At 34.1% G+C, this 24,004-nt stretch overlaps 1 protein-coding gene across 1 annotated transcript in view; it reads right to left on the bottom strand.

Moving 5' to 3' along the window:
* The window catches only part of LOC129224556 (hyccin-like), a 41,598-nt gene extending 20,647 nt beyond the window's left edge, over positions 1-20,951 (bottom strand). Inside the window, exons 1-6 of the mRNA XM_054859034.1 lie at positions 20,836-20,951; positions 20,377-20,468; positions 14,008-14,115; positions 9,597-9,731; positions 989-1,033; positions 821-901 (exon numbers count right to left, since the gene is read on the bottom strand). Of these exons, the coding sequence (XP_054715009.1) occupies positions 821-901; positions 989-1,033; positions 9,597-9,731; positions 14,008-14,115; positions 20,377-20,418 (411 nt within the window). The 5' untranslated portion in view covers positions 20,419-20,468; positions 20,836-20,951. The remainder of the gene's footprint in view (positions 1-820; positions 902-988; positions 1,034-9,596; positions 9,732-14,007; positions 14,116-20,376; positions 20,469-20,835) is intronic.
* Between the last annotated feature and the right edge of the window lie 3,053 nt (positions 20,952-24,004).

Raw genomic sequence — 24,004 nt, 5'->3', positions numbered from 1 at the left:
AAATATTCCTAAAGCAAAAGTAAATAGCTAATATGGCTTCTTTTTATCTGAAATTCTGCATCAATTGATAAATAATTTCTTTCCTGATTTTTGATTTGATAACCGATTATCATGGTGTCATGTCATAAATTAAGAATCTTCCCTTTCTGCAAATCAAAGTTGCTTAAAATATTATTATGAATTACAATTTATTCAAGAGACTCTCAGCTATCTTAGTCTCTTTAGTAACTGATCAACCAGTTTTCAGTTTTTTCAATTTTTCATTTTCCAACAATGACGAAAACCATTAACAATATTTTTACTGCCCATTCTTCCTTAATATCTACAGTATAATTTAAGCTGTAAATAAAAAGTCTGTCTAGTTCAAAGCATAAAAATAATTTAAATACCTGTCTCTGGTTTAAAATTTATAAATTTAATATTTTTAAATAAAAATAAAGAATCTAAGTCTCATGACCCTGAGGTCAAGGGTTCACTCAGCTACACTTTCTTGGGGACAATGATTTCCTATCAAATAGGTATTGAATAATGAATAACAACTGAATTTTTGGCACTACTTTAGTTGCAAAAAAATGTCATACATCAGAAAGAATAATTAAGTTTGAAAAACTTTAAAAATTAGTTCAACACTCTCTAAATAATTCAACAGCATTTTCTCAAACAAAATATTAGTTATACAACAAATATTAATTATACAATACATTAGTATCCAACAAAATATTAGTTACACATGGCATTCTTTTTTGACAATACTCCAATAAGTTTTCAAACAGCAAACCAAATAAACACAGTAGATATCGCATTTTCTAAAAGAAAATACCTCATGATATATGGATGGTTTTGACAATAAAGGAATACGAAATGATAGGCAGGCTGCTTTTCCAGAAGAATCAATAACTTCCTGCAACCAAAATAATAACAATTACTTAGCTTAAAAAGTAGATGATAAGGCTTTGCAATAAATTACATCAATAAAATGGTGACTTACCAAATTATAAATTCCTAGTAATACAACTTCAACACATCTGACATTCTAAAAGAAAAAAAAAATGAGGAAATATTATATTTTGAGCAGATGGGAGCGATTTATTTTTTTACTAATTATTAATACAGTGGAACTTGGTTGATATGAAATGTCAAAAATCCGTGAATTTGTTCATATTAGCCGTTATTCGTAACAACCTTGAGTGAGAAAACAAAGAAATTCTTACCTATAGTCTAAACATATTACAAATAATACACACAATGTAATCTAACTAATAGTACATTCAAAAAAATAAAATCACCAATAGTAGTCTAGAAAATCCGAATCTCGAAAGTTCGAAGTTCTGCTTAATCCGAGGTGCTTCATTTTTATTTTAAGTTACATTTTTTAGCAGCAAAAAATTTGACTTTCAATAAAATCAGAAAATAGAAATATTTTGCTACTGCAAAACTTATTAACTACATACAGTAAATAATAAAAATAGATTGAGAAGTTGATTTCAACAACACTCCCTAAGTGGCGAGAAATATTCATCGACTACAAGATATAGATTAAGAGATGCATGGAGATAATAATTTTGATACATAAAATTGACATTGATTGGCCACAAAGAACATGTTTATAACCCTTTTGGAACATCTGATTGTAATTTAAAAAAAAAAAAAAGGTGCACAACATGACGCCATATAAGTTGAAAATACGGGGAAATTGAAACCTTCTAACAACTAAACTTTTTTGTGCAATCCAAGATAAACATATGCACAGATGACAGTAGAATACCTTTATAACGCCGACCTATATAACGCAATTCTCTATAAACCGCACAACTTTTCAGAAGTAAACAATAGGTTTTGAAGTTTAAAAAAATCCCTCTGTCTTGCTTTGCAAACACAAAAATTGTTGGGCAAATTAAATTTCACAACAGTTTTTCATCTTTCCATCATAATTCAAAGCTTTTCCATGAAAATTATTATTCACAGTAAAAAGAAAATACCAGATGGTTCTCGAAAATTCAGCTGTTATGCAAATTTATTAGTGAATGCCTAATTCTGTAATTAGTGCTTTACTACTCATTGCAGATAAAACCCATTCTGAAGTGCTAATATATAGATATATTCTGAATATTAGTTTCAAAATTTGTGAAATGACCTATATAATGCCAAAACCTGTAATAACGCAAAAGCTCTGGTCCCAAGGTGTGCATTATAACGGTCTTCTATTATATATTGATACAGGCGTCATGATAAAACTTCTCGAAATGGATTCGGGCAGTGTTTTGGTTGCCTTGTACACATAAATACGTACAGATATCGAGAAAAATTAAGTCAGAATTTGTTTAGACGCAATTAAAAAGAAATTTATGTTGAAATTTGAGTGATAAATTTTTCGTGAAGATAATAGTTCCTTTTCTTTATACAAAGAAGTAAAAGCTGCTCCTCCTTATGTCTTTCAACTAGAGTAAATTCTAAATCTGGAAGAATTTTCCGGAAAATCCCGAGTTTTAAGTAGTTCAAGGTGAGGTGAGCCCTAATTACCTAGGATTTTCAACATTCGACTGTACTTCTTATAAATGAATGTTTTTAGAAAATATTGAATGAGGAAGATGATCATCGACAATCGCGGAATAGGTTGTAATCTACAATAGAAGGTGAACAGTTTTATCTCCGAGTAAATTGAAATATTCACCGGTAAACAAAGGTACAGGCTTCATTTCTGCGAAAAATATTTAGTATTTTCTTTTCAGTACACACAATGGGACTTCTACTACATAACAAAATTTATAATTTCATAGAAAGAAATTTAGTCTTCAACCATGAAAATTTTAAGTGAAGAGGTCAAAAATCTTTGTTCGTATTAGCCAAGACTTTCAATTTAATATACGTATTATATGTAAAATTTTTAATGCACATGGTTCGATCCAAAAGTAATGACCCTCACGTTACACTGATGCATGCACACTTGCTCCGCTTGACAGCGACAGTGGTGGGGGTTGTTGGCTTTACAGCACAATGCAGGTCAGTTGCCTCCCAGCTTTCAGAGCGGTACCATCAGCTTTAACAGTAAGCTCTATACGGTGGGGCGTGACACCGCAATATTGAATGTTCATCAGAGCAATGCAAAGAGATCAAATTTTGCTTCCGATTACCTTCCCAAATGCTCGCAATGCTTCAACAGGCGTTTGTGTCAAAATATTTGATATATTTTTATCTGTTTTCTTGACTTTCCGGTGCTGGGGAAATGATATTAATAATACTTGCCTATTTTTATGTGAGGAGACTCTCCATATCTTGACGCTGCACTAGTTAAATGCAGTCCCAAAACTTTCGTTCATTCCTGCATGCGTAGTAAAAAAATGTAAACAAACCGCACGGTGCAGGATTGACGGTTCAGTTAAAATTCACAGTGAAAAGAATCTTTTCCGTCAATGTAACGGTTTCAACGAAATTAAGTGTCGCCAAAAAATATTTTTGAGTTTCTTTAGAGGATTTCGTCGAACTTGCAACAAAGCATATGTAAATTGTGTGGAATGTCATCGAGGTGGTATTTAAGCGGTGGACATCCATCCATCGATCTCTCTCTTCCCTGCTCCCACTACAAGGATGTCTCCTCCTGTATAAGTTGCTGTTGTGGGCTACCAGCCCAGGGATTTATCATCCTGCAGTTGATGGAATCGTGCTTAACTTGATCCACCTGCCAAATGAATTACGCCGGCCGGCCTTGCGTGAACTTCTCAAGACTTTGATTGGAATCACCTGGCTAAAGACGGTTTAAGACTACTGGACTGTTTTTGTTATCAAGATGAACTTTTAGGAGCACCTGTGGTATAATTGTTTGTTTTTCTTGTTCTTGTTCGCTGCAATCACTGATCTGAACTAGAATTTCTGGATAGCTCACTTCCCCTTAGCCGGGGGAAGCCGTTCGCCGCCTTCATGGAGAGGGTTTCGGGTGTGGTTCCAGCTGCTAGCGTGGCTACTTTATCGCTAGTTTGGCAGATATTTAGCGAAGATGCCTTTTGACGAGGGCTCTTTTGTTGTTCATTGTTGCATTGTTCAATGTGGTTCCAGTGTTGGATTTTAAATCGCATGCGTATAGTTTTTTTTTTATAACAATCAATGCCAACTTGTAGTGCAAGTAATTGCTCTTATACAAGCATCAAAATGTTAAAACCTCAGAGAAAACGGTTCATCTGTGACAGGGGCGGATACAGAAAAAACTTTTGGAGGGGTCTGGAAATTAAATAGCGCACCCCCCCCCCCCGCATACAATGTTTCATAACAAAGTTTTCATGACTTTATTTTTAAATGTTTCTTTTAGGATCACTTAGGGCCTTTTCGTCTACTTTTAGGTACATAAATATTATACACTAATATGCTTTGAATGTGGACGTAAAACATCTTTAACATTTCAAGCGAATCAGGGGTGCCCACAGGAGGGGATAATGGCGCAAGTTGCGTAATCAAAAGTTTTATTTTTTTTTTGGGGGGGGGGGAGGGATTGTTTTAATGTGTTTATTTATGTTTTTGAATTTGATTAATTTTTAATGATTATTTTTTTAATTTAAATTTATTGATTAATTTTTAATTTAAATTGTTTATTTCATTTCATTCTGTTTATAATTTATTTCATTTATTTATTTAGTGTGTGTGTGTGTGTATGTATGTCATTGGCGTAGCACAGAACTTTTCTGATAAAATAATCAAAATAGCAATTAAAATTAAATAAATTAAATAAATTAAAAAAATAAGTACAATAAAAAAGAGAGCAAAAACAAATGAAAAATTTTTAAAAATGGAAAGAGGATTGAGAAAAATAAGGGGGGAGATTTGTGCCATTGAACTTGGGGGGGGGGGATGGGCACCCCTGAAACGAATTAAATACTAAACCCAATATAACATCACTGAGATATTATAAAATGAACGGTTTTAATTAGGAACAATGTCATACTGATTATAACACGAGAGCAAGGCTATTAAATAAACCCATACCTCATTTGAGTTTTTATAAATTAATTTATATTTTAGCTGTAAAATGTCATGTAATTAGGAAAATCATAACATCATAACACATAAGTTTTATTGAAGAATTCAGAAACTCTGACCTGGATCTACGTACCCGCAGACTAGGGACGTATCCACAGGGGGGGGGGCGGACCACTCCCCCGAATCGTTTTGCAACGTAAAACGGAAGAAAGGATTTTTTAAAGTCTTAACTGGGTAACTATTAAACGAGTGAAAATTTGAAGAAATGCAGAATAAGCAATTAGTTCTCATTAGCTGCAAAGCATACTTAAAATTTCGACACTTATTAGGGCTTCCTGCTCTCTTTCCCAATTCAATTCAGAGCCGTCCAGGACCAAGGCAGGTGCTCGGTCAGTTTGGTAGACTTCCCCTCCTCCCCCAAAAACTCTTATAAAACTTACAGTACGCCAATTTCGGGACTCCTCAAGGGTCGAGCCCCTAGTTTCCGATTAGGCAATAAGTGTCTGATTACCAAGATGCGCCTAATTCAGCTCCTTCCTGCCTAAAAAATGCAAAAAGACGATTATCGCGTTTTTGTGAACTCAATTATTGTTGTGTGCATAACTTTTAAAAGGTTTTGTTTGCCTATTTTTCTTCATATTTGTAGTCTCAATTACCACCATATAAGGCTTCAAAATACAGATTTTTATATCTCTTTTTCGAAAATTTTCCCGGGGGAGAAACCCAAGGAAACCCTGAAATTATGCATGTTCTACATCCCATTTAAAGGGCCACTCTCCTGTTACCAGGTGAATTAAAGATACTAAGAAATTAAAATAAAAACAGCGGGGAGCATTAAAAAATGTGTGTGTGTGTGTGTGTGTGTGCTACGGCAATGTTCGAAAAGAGCGATAACGAGCCCCTCCCGAAAAAAAATTCTGGATACGGTCATACCGCAGGCCCCACAACACTAAAAGGTCGACGGCCCAAGAAACCAAGAAAAAATCAAAAATTAAAAGAAATCTTCACACAAATTTTAAAGGATTTAAATATTTTTGTAATGTTTTAGTAAAAAATTCAGGAAAATTAAACGCATACTACGCATCAAGAACAAAAGCGAATCTTAACTAATAGGAGCCGACATTGAAATTACAATAATTTTTGAATTTCGGGAGAGGGGAGCAATGTTAATTTATGGGAGACTTGTTTCTTGCTGACATAATTCATAAAATCGGGTTTAAAAAGCCCACATAACTATCCAGGAGGTAGAAATATTAAAGCAGTTAAAAATATACAACAATCACTCTTTTCATTATTAAGGGGGGGAGGAGGGGGAGGTGAGCAATCCCGTAGGCTATTATGGGCATTGCTGATTTTTTTGCAGGAGGGCCCAAAATTTTCAGATCCGGGTCGGCAAAAACTATTTCTTTGCGAATTTCAAAGCAGTTACAGATTTGTTTTTAAAGCCATGATGCAGTTGAGGTGACATTTTGAAACTACCTGCTGTTTCTATTAATATAATTGTTTTACTAAGAAACTACCATGTGAGTTCTTTCATTTTGCATTTTTATGAGCTGAAAAAGAAATCTATTATTTTGAAAATAGCTTCTTGATAGAAACGACTGTTTTAAGAACGTCTACATATTTTTTTAAAAAATTATTGATTCCATCAAAGAAGAATTAATGGACGAATCGTGGTATTACGTTCCCTTGAATTCGAAGCGAGTAAAAATGCTTTTATTCAAAATATGCTGTGTATGTTTGGTGGTCTTTTTAAGCAAAAAAAAATTATGTTATACAGAAGTCAATTAATTTATCCTTTTTTTTGGGGAGGGGGTCTGCCCCCCCCCCTTACTCTTCCATACTTTGCTACTGATCTGTGAGTATGAGAATCATTTTGGTTTGTAGATATTTTTTCCTGCTAAGTTTTCGGAAGAAACACGTTGAATTGTTTGAAGCTTTTGTTAATAAATAGTTTAAACTAAATTTTATTTCATACCCATGTATTAAAAAAAAGATAATGAATGCTGTTTAATGGATAATTGATTTACGTTTTTTTTTCCGGTAAAGGTAAGCGGTAACCACTTTTATAGTTTGGACTTTTAATTGGGTGATTTCATCTTGAGGTGGATTTAAATCAAAACTCATGTGTGTTTTAAGTAGTTATCATAGTTATCATATTAACAATAGAACATGAAGCATTTCACGTATGACAAGAAAATATATGCAAAGATAATTCCCAAAATTATGCAAAGCCCCCTGAAACACTCACAAACTTTTTTTTTTTTTTTTTTTTAGGTTTTTATTTTTTCAAGAAAAATTTGTTTTACAGCTGTTTGAAAATAGGACGGAAAATCGTTCAAATCAAAACACATTATCTATTTCTCATCAAAAGCTCTTTCTTACAAAGTTTTATTGAAGCTAATTCGCCTCTAAGTTCAAAATTTATATTTGCCTGGAAGTTTTTTTTGAACTGTTCAAAACTGAACGAAAAATTGTTCAAATAAAAAATAAAATGTGGGAATGAAGTGTCCTCTTTCGATCAAAAAAAAAAGTTGTTCAAATTGGACCGTTCACTCAAAAGTAATAGGGGGGACAGAACAGACAGACATTTTCCCCCATCTCAATACCCTACTTCGAAATTTTTAATTTTTCGATATTAATTTATCTATTTTATTTATTTTTGACTTTTTTTTTTGTTTGTTTTTCGCAATGTATTTTTTAAGTTGCAGAAAGCCTTTGATGATATTTTCTTCTTTCTCTGACTTTTAGTGTGAAAGTAAGCTAAAAATGAAAATATACAAATGTGCGCAGATTTAAATTGTATATTTAATTCAAATTTTTTAAAATTTGATTTAAATTTTAATTTTTTAATTTGTTTTTTAGGAAAATTATAGTTTTTTTTAAAATCTTAAACTGAAGATCATATTGCTTTTAAGAAATGAAATCAATCCCTTTACATTCTGCTTCAAATAATTCTTAAAATCAAAAAAAAAAAATTAATTGATATTATTAAAAATATGTTTTTATTGTTTTATTATTAATTATTTTTTATTAGTTTAAAATCATAAATTAATTTTAATAACTAAACTATTAATTTATCCCAAAAATTAATGTAAGAGAATATAATTAAAATAATTAGAAAATCACTTGCAAAATGCGTGATAAAAATATATCAAAATATATATAAATCGAAATGCGTGATAATACCAATTTTATTAAAAAAAATCAACTTTCATGGTATTCGTATATGAAACGAATGTTATACCTAAGTCATTAAAAAAAGTATATCCGTTATGTCATTAAAAAATATTTAGTCGATACGTTATGTTGTAACAGGTTACAGAAATTTGTTTTTCATAGTCTATTTTCAACAAAAAAAGAAAAACGAAACTTAATTTCGCTCTTCGCGACGCGGCAAACGAAGAAACAAAACTTGGCGACAAAAATATCTTCAAGATTGAGCTACGTTTTGTAAAGTACTTAAAAGAATTCGTTGGCCACAGAAAAAAATCAATCCTGGTAGGTCAGAAAATGAAGAATTTTTAATAACTTATTGCGTTTGTAACTTTCGAAAAGATTAAAATAAACGTTCTGCCCGCATTTAAAGTCGAGCAAAATTCCGTAGGACTCCATGGTCAAGAGTGTCCGCTCGGGTGGGGTAGGGGCGTTTCCTCTAGGGGTTGCTGGCCTTCATTTCCTCCACGAGCGGCGGCGGGGTGTAAGCCTTCCAGTTCTATTGAGTTCAGTGGCTGCAATACTTTTTATTGCTGGATAGGATTCTACAGGAATAATATATTTTAAAGAAGCCTTTTTGCTAACATGTTGTAATTTTGGTGCTAATAAATGTTAATGATTTACTTAAATATGCTTTCTAATTTGACTCAACCAAGACACATTTGTGAGGTCCACTAAAAACTTTAATTAGTTCTTCCTCCTGACAGTTTGGGACTGAGTGTCTGCCCTATATTCACTGGTAGAAAAGTCGAACGAGGTCTTTCGTAAGGACAGGAAATGGTGACTGACGCCCGTCTGGTGCGTACTGACGTAAATGTGCAACGAGTGTGTGAATTTTTGAACACGGATTGGTGCTTGAGTCTCTACCAAGTAGTAAAAGCCCTGGACTTATCGGAAACAACGGTGCAACGCACTGTTACGGAGAAATTGCACAGGCAGAAAGTCTGCGCAAAACTTGTGCCGAGAGTTCTAGACTGAAGAAGGTCCAAGTCAACACTCCCATGATGCCCTAACCTTCTTACAGTCCGAGCTTGTGGCCTCCTGACTTATTTTGTTTCCACTATTAAAATCAGCGCTGAAAAGGAAACGTTTCAACTTCATCGAGGACATCCAAGCACATGTCAAGGCAGCCCTTGCAGATATCTCGAAACAGGGCTTCAGGGATGCCTTTCAGTCATTGAAAAGCTGCCCGCAGAAGTACATTGTTGCTTCAGGTGCCTATTTTTAATACTATTAGGCAGTTGTACCGATCAGCACAATAAAGCGTCTGTTTAAACGAAGGCTCGTTACTTTTGGATCATACCATGTAGTTAGATGGCAAACCAAACTTAACGAACAAAATGTTTGTTTTAGCCATGATTTCGTATTAAGAAAGTACAACTGTATATGTAGCATGAAAATAAAAAGGTTTGTACCTTCCTGTTACCCTTGGCAACACTGCTTAAGTACAAACCTATGAGGGAAGGTATGTACTGGCGAGCAAAATTTTGCAAGTTCTCTTCTCGAGATCTGTAGAAACTGAAGAACTGATGGCATAGTGGTTCCAGTAACTGTAGGAAAACAATATCAAAATGTTTATAAGAATATTTTTTTACTAAAGACAGTAGAAAAAGAAGAGATGGTAAATAAATTGAAAATTAAAAAAAAAATAACAAAGAGTAAAAAAAAAAAAGTTACATGCCCAATCTCAATCCATTTGAACAGGTATGATATTTTTGCATGTATTTGCACTTTATTCCCAGAATTTTTAACTTTGGATTTTAATGTACACATATTTGAGTATAAAGAACTATGACATATCATAATAGTAGCAACTTGCTTTTTTTTTTTTTTTTGTATCTAAAAAATAGTGATTTGTATAGAGCTTCCCACAGGATAGAAAAAGGGCAGGTGTTACAGGGTTCGTACTCAATTTCAGAAATAAAATGAAGGAGTTTTGAAGGAGTAAAATGAGATTTTGAAGGAGTACTAATGGGCTGACCTTAAATATTGTCACACTTTTTTTCAACATGTTTGACCCCCTTCCCCTTTGTCACAAAGTGTCACACTTTATCTTACTCCTCCTCTTATCACGTGTCATTTTTTAAAAACATATTGTTATAATAACTGCGTGATGTTACTTTTTGTCACCCTCTCTTCCCCTTGTCACATTTTCATGAACCCGTCTCTGTCCCCCTCAAAGCATAACATCACTTGTGGATGACTCATATCATAATGGTGATTTGCCAAACAGTTTTTTTTTTAAACAAAATCACTTAATATAGTACATCTACTTATGTATTTTTAAATATTTAAATAACAATTAGACAAACTGACTTTAGAAGCTGAGAGTGGGGTGGAGGGAAAAGTAATAACCATAAAACTTGAAAAAATAGCCAAACATTTAAGCATGGTTTATTTCATTTATGAAATGTCTTAGTCATCTAAAATATTTTAACCTTAAACTTTCATAACTTCTATGATCAATTTGTTAATCACATCTTTATGAAAAAATAAATATGCGAAATTACTACATTAAAATTCCCCTTACACCTTCACCATTGTGACTAAGTTAAGTTGTCAACCGAAGTATTTCAAGCATTATTCAAAATCTATTGAGTTAGGGGGAAGGGGAGTTTTCTAGCGTAAGATAATATTTTCTTATTTTTCGTTAAGGTAATTGCAGTGCAAAATATAAAACATTTTGGGTGTGACAGATGAATGTTTTTTTTAACACTCTTAAGTAAAGCGTACAAAAAAAAAATCTCGACTAAACCTGCTTCACTATATGTTTCAACCACATGGTATCAGAAGTCCAATTCTGCATAGAAGTGATTAAATTGCACATAATTCTTTATGATTGGTTATAATTTTTTTAAAAAAATTTTTATGAGCATTACCTAAGTTTATGGCAAAACATTTGCTATGGTACCTTTTATGTGCAATTTTTCTCTATATGTCATAAAATTGTTCTACTCTATCTGTGTAACTGTCTTGAACTGTCTGAAACGGTGGGCAACAGTTAATAAGCAAGTCTTGCGAGTTCAAGCCCACAACAGATACCATCAAACTCTCCATTATTCTTAAACAATATAATTGAAAATTGTGTTGTTCATGGGAAAAATATATATAGTCTAACACATTTAACTTTTCTGTAGACAATATTTACTTCTCCATTCGAAGCTCTTTAAGTTACAGGAAAATGCACACTTTTTGTCTTCTAATTTGAGTTTGTTCTGTACTTTGCAACAACTACTGTTCTTTTTGGAAATATTTTTATTTAAAAAGTTAATTCAAACACTCTACATTCAATAACCTAACTTAGATAAATTTGATATTCTATGCTACATTATCACTGTACTTTATTATTACTGTCATTCAGTGGTGGGGATTCAGGGGGGGGGGCAAGGGCGGCTCCCCCCTTTTATGGTTTATTTATTTGTTTTATTTTTTAATTTAGAAACCAAAACTAGAAATCATAAAAAAAGCAGAAATATCAAAATCTTCAGATTATAATTATTTGTTTTACTGTGTATATCTGTTTACGAAACATTATTTAGCACAAGCAGAATGTTTTAGTTTATATATTCATTGTTTAGATATTAATAAATCAATTGCTTTATTTAAACAAGCCATACTTGCTTTATGAAATTATTACTGGGTGCTTGTGACACCTCAGAATACTTTGGGGATAAATAATGTAAGTCTAATTCATATCAAAGTGTTTCTTCGGGGAAAGTTATTAAATGTATCAAAATCTTAAGAAAAATGCGAGTTAAGCTGTTAGATTAGCATCAATTACCACTTATATGCAGGGCCGAATTTACGGGAGGGCAGGGGGGCTACTGCCCCGGGGCCTCCACAACAAAGGGGCCCCCACAATAAAATTTTTACCAAATATCCTAACTTTCATGGGTCGAAAATATCGGATATATACATACATATCAAAATATTCGGATATATATCAAAGCATCGGATATTTTCGAAAATATGATGTTTTTTCCGGACCCCGATTAGGGGCCTCCACACTTCCAAATCCGGCCCTGCTTTTATCAGGGGTGATTGTCAGTTTATCAAATTTCAAAGCGAGACCGGGGGGGGGGGGGTAATCTTTGGCCCCTATTACTTAAGTGCACCTTTGCCATAGTATTAAATAGTTCTGAGTCAAAATATTGTGTGTATATGTGATTACATTTTTAATGGGTTTCAAAGTTACTTTTGAGCTGGTGTTATACAAATTATCTTGACATTTATTTGTCCATCTTAAGGCTCTTGCAGGCATATTTGATGAGTATTATATAATTTAAAAAAATTGCGGAGGTAGGGAGATTAAAGCATAACAAAAAAAAAAAAAAACATGATTCCGGTATTTTCAGACATAAAAATACCGAAAATACCGGAAATTCGGTAAAATACCGGAACACAATCACCCCTGTTATATGCTCTACGCATAGGCGCAGGTAGCGTGTGACACCCAGCGTGTGCCGATCCCAAACTGACAAAATGGCAACTGGTTGTTGATATGGTGAATTTGTTAGAAATAGAATTTCTACAAATATCTCTACACTTACTTTTGCCCAGGTAACTGAACTTCACGATAATCAACCGATGCTTGCGGACCAACGATCCGAGTGAATCGGAAGTGAGTGATCGGATCGGATGTGTGAGGTAACAGACTCCCGCCATTGGCTTAGCAGGGAGGCGTCTCTGCCACTTGGTGCATCCTCATTGGTTGCGTGGATGTGAGGGCATTGATGTGAATAATGATGAGGACAGACTATTTAATAGCGATCGGAGCTGAGATTCGCTCTCTCTTTTTTAAGACTCGTGCGGTGATGTCTGTCCTGTAAAAGGTAGCTAGGGTAGAGCTCGTATTGTTCGGCGGATTGCCGACTGTGCTTGGCTGATCGTAGTAATAGATTAGCGAGCCGTATTAGGATGAGCTTAACTAACTTGCTAGTCATATTTAATTAATCTTTTTTTACCTTTGGCTTCAGTTATGTTTATACAATTATATTTACCTTTTTTTACGTGTTAATAAATTTTAGTTATTTTTAAAGAAGTCTCTTCATCAGTTATTCACAGAAAGTAGATGAAATGTTAGTTCTTTCACTAACTCTGCAAGAAGTATTACAGTTAACAGGTGGTATCATTCATCAATGGTATCAGAATTTTGATTACTGTCATGTGTTTAGTGACACTCCCAAGGTTAAGACAAATCGATTGACGTAAGAATTACCAAAATTGGCCGAGGCGTTTAGCCTGTAGAACGCCACATAGGAACAGACATACATACGTAGACTGATAAACACACTACCCTCCTTCGCATCGTGCAAGCGCAGTCGGGTAATTCAGGTTGATTTTTGAGTGAAAATTTTGTCGCGAATACAAGACTTCCTTTTTTGTAAAAGAAAGAAAATAGAAAGCAAACATGACTTGAAATAGCACTATTATGCTTACTGTATGTGCTTTCTAACATAAAATATGTTTCTGGAATTAGTCACAATGGTTTTGTTTCCTCATAACTTAATATTTTCTGTAACAAGACTTACAATATATTTTAAGGAAAATAAAAAGAGCAATTAAAAAATGTTTTATTTCATAACCCCTCTCTTATTTCTCTGTTTTCCATAATTCAGGATGGTGCTTATTTATTATTACTATTATTTACAATCAAATGCCGCAGGAAAAATAACCTATAGTAACTAATAGCTTTCCCAGAAAAATATCTGCCATAATTTTGATATCAACTAATTATTCAAACTGAAATTCAGACTTTCAAACTTAATACTTTGAAATCAAATTCTTAACGAAAAGAGATTCGTTTTAATAAAGCGACAAACTTACCTCTTCTCGGTAACGTTTTTCATCTAAAACCGTGAAAACTGCTTGAATCAACTCATTATTTTGAGATATGGTACAGCCAAAGCTATGAATTTCTGCACTTCGTAGTGACTGAAAAATCAATGTTCAAAAACATGAATAAAGACACAAAAAGTAATTTTTATAAATAATTGCTCAAAAAATTGGCATTGAAATGAGTAACTTAACTGATAAAAATAGTAAGTTCCATGAAAAAGCAATATTTGAAAATGAATCGACACTAATTTACAGAATAGTGAAAAGCAAAAAAACTATTTTGTAATAGGATTTAAGAACCCTGGGCAAGTAAAGTAAGACAAAACAACGTTAGATGAAGCACAAATCTAACGTTGTTTTGTCTTACTTTACTGTTCAGCACAAAGGTATTTATTTATCTTCCTGGGCAAGTGTCTCAATCGCTCTTATGAAAACCATTGTCTGCATAAGATGATTTTATACGTATACCCAAGGGCGCCCATTAGGGTGTCCCAAAAAAATGAAAGTCGTTTTTTTTAAACGCATACCCTCTTATTTTTTTTATTTTACATCAAAACCGTTGCAAAAAAAGTTTCATGCAATCTGAAGCACGGTAACCCGTGCCGACTTGCGCCTAAAGACCTAAACGTGCAAATAGCACGTGTATTCATAAGCAAGCGAACGCTGGCGACGCGATACTTTGCGAAGCTCAAAACAGCTGTAAAAAGTACACAGAAAACAAATGAAAACAGAAAAAACATATGCTGGGGGGGGGGGCTTATCCGTGGCAATTTTCAAACCATCAAATGTGTCAGTACGAATACATTCCGGTCAGCGAGCGCAATGTAGTCGTTCCATAGGGAACGAAACATGGCACTGGAGTTGCGAAGTTCGAAAAAAGAGATATTTTTAATAGGAGTCGTAAAACACCAAATTACAGGTTTGAAACTTCCCTCTAACGGACAAGTTCTGTTTGTTTCGTTTTATAACATTCGTGAAGTAAATTTAACCATCAGTGAAAGTGCAAATCTCGCTATTCGGGAATGCATCATCTTTTGGGAAAAGGAACGCATTCCCACCAAATCGTTGCGAAATTGTGTGAATAACCTTAAAAACCTGTATCAAATTTGGAGAGACTTACAAAACAAAAAACTGCAAGAAATATTCAGGCAGCGCCAACAAGAATTTGAGAGTAATTTAAACAATTTATTCAATATTGCACATGCTGATGCACTTCGGTTAATCAAAATGGCAGAAGATGAGATTTTCTTGCAACTCCGAAGACAGAACGGCCGAGGTGGTCACTTTTGGTAAGGTGGATAAAAAACTGACCGACAAAGAGGAAAGGGCTCGACTTTGAGCTGTCAAAGAAGAAAACAGGCGCATGAAATACGATTCCGCTTCAACATCTTCGGAATTGTATGAACCTGTACAAAAAAATTCCTCTTTGAGCTCTAGTGAAAATATTAATTCAGAAGATTTCCCTGAAACATATAAAGCAGTACCTGGAACAAGTTTATCAGAACCTGAAACAAGTATATTAGAACCTGGAACAAGTATATCAGAACCTGGAACAAGTATTCCAGAACCTGGAACAAGAATTATCAGAACCTGGAACAAGTAAATATGTAATGAGGAGCGATTTTATTACTCCGAAGTCAGTTGATGCATTGGACAGGTGTCCAAGCATACGAGATTATGTGTTTATTCTTGAATCTACTATTGACGCACTTGGGTGTAACGTTGATGAATTTCCCATAAGTATCTTCAATTCAAAGAATTCGAACCGAAAAGCGGAAGGAGCACGAGGAAAGACTAAAATTGGTTTTCAGTACGAGGTACCACATGTAGTGAATTTATCTTGGGATATGAAAATGTTGATCATATATATGAACTGATCTATCCCACTAAAATACAGTGCTATGGAGGAGCTGCGGAGTTGTTCCGAATTGTACCCTAACTTGGAGAATTTACTTGACTTTCATCGTGCTGAACTCGCTAATATTACGGTCAGGGATGACTATAAAGAGTTGATAGAACTGCCTATCATAATTTTAGGTGGAGATACTGAAAATGAATTTAAAATAAGACCACCGGGAGCCATGCACCAAGCTTGATGGAAGGCTCGAGAGATTTACTCCCTAAAACTATTACTATTTAGTTCACAACTAAAATTAGATACGAAGGAAAATGAAACATTGATGTCTGCTTGTTTGTAGTAACAATATACGTGAAACTATGGCTTCAATGCATTTTGGCAGTCAAAGCACCCAACAAAAATTTGTGCTTTTTGAAAAAGTGTACGAAAATGTGAACCCAATTATCTCAAAAGCTGCTCTACAAAAATTCATCCAGCTTTTATGGTATGGTCAATAATATTTCATTCTTTGATGTGAAAAAGACTGTCTCAATGTTTAGAGCAGTAAACGATGCAGCTGAAAAAGAGGTAAAAATGATACAGGACTTTCATGGTTTGCTTACAGCTGATGAGGAACAAAAACAATTTGTGCTACGTTGCGTTCAACAGCACCAGAAGCTCTATCCTGACTGCAAAAATCAAACATTGAAATAAAAATATGTACAGTAATGTTTCTTGTAGTCTAATATTGTTGTAAATATCTGCTTTAAATAAATTGATGTCACGTGTAGTAAAGAATTATACAGTTAGCAATATTTTCACTGTAGTCGCTGTACAGGATTTCAGGTCCAACTTTGACCTCAAGTCGGCACGGGTTCCCGTTATTTTATTGCAATAAAACTTTTTTCTCATGTTTCTGAGGTGAAAAGGAAAAAATTTGGAGGGTATGCGTATTCGATTTCACAAATTTTTTTTTCGCCATTATATCTTGGGACACCCTAGCGCCCATATAGGGGAGCAAGAGGGGGCTTGAGTCCCTCCTTTGAAATTAGAACTTCCTTGGGTACAGATGTGATATACCCCCCCCCCCCCCCCTTGGCGAGGATAGAATTTTTAGCTCATTTCGAAAATCGCCAACGTTGGCGATAAAACTTTTTCCGGTAGCTCTAGTAACCCTGCAGAATATACCTGGGAAGTACAGATGTGAACTAATTCTTTTCGCACATGTGTCCGTGGAGGTAGGTGCACATATGTTCCGCTCTTAGGGTGGTGTTGTTTCGTGCAATATACCTTACAGGAATGCTTATTTTGTGTTAGTTTAAATTCAGTAGTTGTGTTTTGAAGTAAAAACATTAGAAAATGCCAGTTTCTTCAAACTTGAAGGTTAATTAAAAGTTAACTCCAACGTGGTGTGTATCTGTAACGTGCCATTGTCATATGATGTATTGTTTTAGACTGAGTGTGAATATTTATACCATATAAAAAGGTAAGTTCTTTATTTTAGAATTCAAAAAAAACCTCTCACTTCCAAAATTCTTTGTTTTTACAAATCCTTGAGGGGTTCTTTTAGTATACATAACTGTGACCATACTCCGACTGTAATGTATATTAAGAGTCGGAGGGATAACTGGCGAGCCAGAGGTCTCATAGTACTTTCGTAATGAGACCGAGGCAGGGCCGAGGTCTCATTACGAAAGTACTATGAGACCGAGGGCTCGTATCCCGGAGAAATGATGAAAAAACAATTAATGCATTCATTTCGACTTGTAATTAATACAATAATTTCATTGTATTTTAATATGTTTACAAAAAACCCCGGCCCTGTACATTTTTGAAGCATATATTCGTGATGTTTTTTGTTGTGCTTTTATGTTGTTTCTATATATATTGTGTTCTGAAGTGCTTTGATCATGTTTTTTTATCTGATTTTTTCCTGTTGGCGCTAAAAAAGCATCGCTAAGAACGATGTATGACATATGGCGTCATACATCGTTTTCTTGGCGACGCTTTCTTGGCGCCAACAGGAAAAAGTCGCCAAGGGTGGGGTATATCACATCAGTTCCCTTCCTTGCTTTTGGTACTTTTTTCTTTGCAAAAATGTAAAAACATTTCTTCTCCAGCCATTAATGAATGAGTTATTAAAAATGAAATACTTAAATGACTCTAATCTGTATTGAAATCGGTTTCCACGGAGAAAATACCCTCCTAACCCATGGGGAAAATATCTGAGCCCCCCCCCCTTACAATTTTGCATGTGGGCGCCCTTGCGTATACCTACAACAAGCAGGCTTATTTAAGCGGGGAGTCGAAGGAGTCCAAGTCGATCCCTAAATATGTTTTAAACCCCTCATTTTAAATATAGACTAGCTGCGTCGCCCGGCTTTGCACGGTGCACCTCGAAAATAATAGTTATGTCTAGTGTTCAACAATCAGACTCGAACAAAAAAAAAAATCAGAAATTTTGTGGCAGATTGCGGGAAAATAACCAAAAAGTAAACATTTTAAAACCCCCCGATTGCAGGAAAAGCCTCAAAACAAAAACCTTTTTTTTTCTTGTTTATATTCGAGAAAAAAATGGCAACAGATCTTTCATTTAACGATTTTCTTCACGCTACAACTACAAATTTTAATAAAAGCATTGTTACGGAAAGTTGAGATGAAGCACTGAATAATAATTTGAATGGAGGAAAGCCTTCGAAAATTAGGGATTTTTATGTCGAAATCCAAGCTTCATAATTAATAGTTTTTAATTGATATCTCCGCTAATTATTATCGGAGGATTATGTTAAATAGCCAAACATGAAGACGGGAAGTTTACGAATCCATCGATACCTGGTTCGATGGTCAGTTCACTGTCGTTCGGGAGAAGAAGCTTGGACATACATAGATACGCTCAGTTTTTAATTATATCAGTTTATATATTTCCAGTGACACCTTGGGTTAAAAAATATGCTCTCCCAAAAACAAACCCACCCATTGCATTAATATTACATTACTCTTGCTTTGAAACCTTGTTACATTTTGAAACTATCAATATTCTTATAATAATATAGTAATAACTAAATACGTATTGGTACTTTAAAATTACTCAGGATTTGCTGATACATATCAGTCAATATATATCGTGATATATATCCAATATTTATTTTGAAAATATCATGATATTTTGATATTTTTCATATTTATTTTTTCAACTACACTATTTTCAATATAAAAATTATATTAATCATAGTAATATTGTTCATTTATTATTAAAAATAACCAAAAAGTTATGTAGGTACTATATTTTTATGCTGTACTTATAAATCATTAATATAACAAAGTAATATAATATTCCTGTTTTATTTATACTCATAAAATAATTAGTAATGTAACAATTTTAATTCATATTAAAAGTGCCTCATTAAATATTAAACGTTGGTCAGAAATGTCTCCTGGCTGTGTACCGACCGATACAATTTTTTTTATTTCAGAATCATAGCTGTGAAAGTAGCTAACAGAAGAAAAATGAGATATCAGATATAGATAATGAAAGAAACCTTAATTTTAAGTCTACATATTGCAATAACAATATAATAAAATCAAGAGTGATATGAGGATGCATTTACTATTTGGAGGACTTTAGTTTGTGTTCATTGAAAATATCGGATACTTATCGAAATATTGGATATTTTCGAGCCCTGCTTTACATGAAACATGGTGTAGTTTTCATCCCACTAAATGGATTGTAAAAACCAGGATAGCATTTATGAAACCAAATTGCTATAAAATTTGAAAAAAGGGGGGGGGGAGAGCATGATAAATTTTGTATGAAAAAAAAGGGGGTGTTTGTTTGAAAAGTTAAGAAATTACCGACTAAATGTATAAGAATTTGCCCTTATCCAACCTGAACATTTTCAATGTATTCATTTATTTATTAGTTGAAATCACTATTTCTGCTCATGCTCAAAAATAACATAGCAGATGAGACACCAAACTAAAGGCAAGAAAGGATTTTTTTTTTTTTTTTTTTTTTTTGACTTATAAACCATGAATGAATTTATTTAATTGAGAATATTTAAAGAAGAAATATCAAGTTTTTAAATATTCAGAGTGCAAAAATTTTATTTAAAAGAAGAAGTTTGCAAAAGAACTAAACTTAGTGAAATGGAATATATTGAGCACAATCTCATATATGAAACAGGGCAAGTAATCATTATATAGCAAAAAAAAAAACATTATCTTAGTTTAATTTGCACAAAAAACAAGCAAACAATTTACGCCGTACCTGAATGATTCTACGCACAAAATTTTTGCCCATTTTGCGGCACTCAATCAATGATTCATATTTGAGATAACAATACAAACAATTAAAAATGAGAATTCTGTTTAAAAAAGAAAACTAATGCTGAGTATCAAGACAAAAAGCATCAGAAAAGGACAACCTAATTTAAAATTTAAATACATACTGTTTCAATCAATGCAATATCAAAGATCAAAGCATGAAATTGATTAACATATATATTTTAAAAATTTTATACCTTGTAATCCGCAATCCATTCACGGACGATAGCCTCCGCCATACCTTTCTCAGCATTATCACGAAAATGTGAATGTCAGGCTTGGATTTCTTCTATAAAATTTTTTAAAATTAATACACCAACACATGTGCATAATTTTACAACAATGTTTTACAAAATTTATTATAACAATCTCTCGAATCCATCGATCAACCCAGAAGCCTTCAAAATTTAAGGTTGCAATTCAAATTTGACATCTAAATCCCACAGAACAAGCAACAATAAAGTAAAACCAAACAAGAAAAAAGTTTTATGTTCCACTTATCAAACATGCAATACAGGAAATAAACAACGAAATCTAAAAATAAACAAAATTGAATACTAGTTTTTTAGTTTTGTTATAAGCCATGAGAAACGATTAATGGCTGCAATTTTCTAGGCTGCATAAGAAAGTTTGAAGAGAAAATTAATGACACTTACGCTTCCATTTTAAACTCATCTATTAAAGGGCAAAAAGGAAAAAAACTATTAATTGGCTTGCAGCAAAAAATCTCAGCTATCACCGAATAGCAGAAATTTCCTCCGACTGATGTACCGATGATAGGAATCTTCTTCTTTATCGGAGAGGAAAAAACATGGAGTTGCAATATTGACGGTCAGCAAGACCAAAATACACTTTTGTCTAGATTTTAGAAAACAAGTCCAAATTTTCATTTTTGCATGTATTTTGCTGTTTTTTCGGCAAAAATGAATTAAAAATGTACCTCGTGCAGATCCTCTGGGACAACTTTTAAATGACAGGCCTACGTGAAACTGGTACTCTCCATTTTTTTTTTACTGTCCTCACAGAAATGTCTTTTCAGTTTCATTAGCTCGTTTCGCAACTTTTTTCAAGGCACAACAATAGTCGAGCTGGGGTTGGAGTGGGTCATAAGGGCCATAAGTCCTAGATAACGCGAGAGACACGATCAAAGTCAGCCTGAAAACTGTAATAGGGAAGTTGCAACCTATTAAATGTTCATATTTTGGCTATTGCATATTGTTAATTGACCCTCAAAACTAAAAAATTCACCATCGCCGAATTTTGAAACACCGTGGTTGATTTTTAATGAATTTTTAAAAATCCACGCGCAAAAGTGCGCTCTTCTGAAACGTCACGAGCATACGTCACAGGGCGCGAATGGGCAGCCTTCCGCCGAAGATCCCTTGTTTTCGCTAGGGACATTTTGAGCGCGCTGATATTTTTATTTTTTAGAAATTCAATAATCCTTTTGAACACACTATGGAGGCCGGATTCGTTAAAGCACAATCTAAATAATCTTCCTCAAATAATATCAATGGTGAAATTCGAATATTTCCGAGAGGATGAGAGGTTTAATGTTCCAGAAACGCGAGGAGATAAGCCTTTTACGTTTCATCTTCGAAGTCGATGCACGTTCTTCGATTTCTCCCATGACATGGGAACCGGTTCGCTAGCGTTTCTCTCCTATCGGACGTCACTTCCTATGCCATCTGACGTCACAGGCACTTGAATTTTAAAAATTAATTTAAAAAAAACTACTTATCGTATCGCAAAAATTTTTTCGCCTATGATGTTCATACATGTTACTCTATCATATAAAAATAAAATTGAAAAATCGAAAACTTCCCTATTTGGAGAATTCAATTTTGAGGAGTTACCAGCGGATATCCACAAACGAAGAAAAGTGCGGCTCAAGTCATGAAGAGAATTTCTTATTATTGTTTCAATCATAACTTTGAGTGTAGAAACATACATATTTTTCTTATTGAGAAGGTTTGGTTTGAAATGACTAGAACAGCATTTTTCTTCGTTTGTGGTGTCATTTTCTTGGAATTTTCGAAAACTACAGGAGTACTGAAATTGTCCTTTCTGACCCAAATAATTAGACACCATTTTCTCATAGCGTTGAGAATGAACTATCCACTGAAACACTCTAAAGAGCCAGCAAGCGTACCCCTTTGAACACTCACGGCGTTGGTGGGGGGGGGGGCAAAAATCTTTTGCAGGGGACCCAGGAAATTAAATAGCTACCCCTCCCCCCTGCCGCATTCGATGTTTCATAACAAAGTTTTCATTACTTTATTTTTAAATGTTTTTTTTTTTTCACATTTTTTCCCAGGATCTCTTCAGGCTAGTGATCTAATGATTACAACATGAAGGCAAGGTTATTCCACTGGCGGAGCCACAAGGGGGGCGGGGCGATTGGGGCGATCACCTCCCCCCAAAAGGTTTGTAAATTCGAAAAATTTCCGGTAAGAGGTCACCAAACTCTCCCTCCCCCCTCCAGCACATCACAAAAAATCGCCTACAAGTGTATTTTTACGACTTTAGAGTTATCCAGGGGAAAGTCCCAGAACCCCCTGTCTCCAATGTAATCGAAGATCGTAAAAAAGTTTGAATTTTTGGAGCTTCAATTTTGAAAAAATTGCCGGAATCGAAAACTTTTTCGAAAATTTCGTTAATGAAGGCCTTTAATTTCGTTTTTAAAACTTCCATTCCGACAAAACTCCGGGAATGAGCCCCTGATCTCGAGTCCTTCCCTCAACATCAATGAACATTACGTTTTGGAAGCTTCACTATTGAAAAGTTGAGGGATAACTCCTGACTCCATCCCTTCCCTTAATGCTACCAAATAGTAGTCATATGGCCAACCATTGCATTTCAAAGGTCCAATTTCGAACAATTTCCGATGGAAAGTTCCATATCCCGTTCCTTCCCCCTACGTCATAAAAGATGGCTTACAACTGCGTTTTCAATACTTCAGTTTCGAAAAAATTTTTGGGAGGAACTCTCATGTCCTTCTTTTCTCATATTTCAACATCATTCAAAGATCGTTTAAAACAGATTTTTTGGAACTCCTACATCGAAAAGTTTCTGGGGAAAAGTGTTCTGAACCCCAAGCTACAACATCAAAGATGGCCTATAATTGCGTTTTTGGGACTTTAATTCCGAAAATTTTCCGGGGGAAAGCCCCCGAATCCCCTGGTCATCACTAAAGGTATATAAAATCGCGCTTTTGAAGCTCCAATATCATGGAACGACTGGGGAGAATTCCTGAATCTCATCCTTTCTCTTCAAGAACACAAAGATAGCAAACAACTGTGTTCTTGAAAATATATCCTTAAATTTCAAAAAAAAAAAAAAAAAAAAAGGAAAGGGACCTCTAAACTTCCCTTCCTCTTATTAACCACCAAATAGTCTAAACATGCGTTCCTTGCAAAAATTTTCGAGGGAGAGCCTGTAAACCCTCCTACTTATGCACGAATATTAAACAACTCAATCAACAAACAAATCCATATCTATCTTCAAATTTTATTTACAAACGCAATTTTAGTATTTCATTATGTTCGGTACGAAAACTGGTAATAAGTGATGCCATCTTGATACTATAGCCTTTCTTTTATAAAGAAAAAAGTACAATTGAGGACCTGAATAGCAACTGAAAATATTTCATGATTCTTCAAACGAATCAAAAGTCGAAGGGTTATTTTAGATAATAGATCCAGAATAATAGTAGAATTTTTTTTTTTTTTTAAATTTTTTATTCTTGGTACTCGAAACACTTTTCATTTCATTCAAACTCTTTAAACGACACACATTATTCGACAGAAAAAAAAAACATGCTTC

The sequence above is a fragment of the Uloborus diversus genome, chromosome 6 (assembly GCF_026930045.1).
Source record: "Uloborus diversus isolate 005 chromosome 6, Udiv.v.3.1, whole genome shotgun sequence".
Lineage (NCBI taxonomy): Eukaryota > Metazoa > Arthropoda > Arachnida > Araneae > Uloboridae > Uloborus > Uloborus diversus.
The sequence above is the reverse complement of the archived record's forward strand: the minus strand, read 5'-3'. Positions and strand labels throughout refer to the sequence as shown.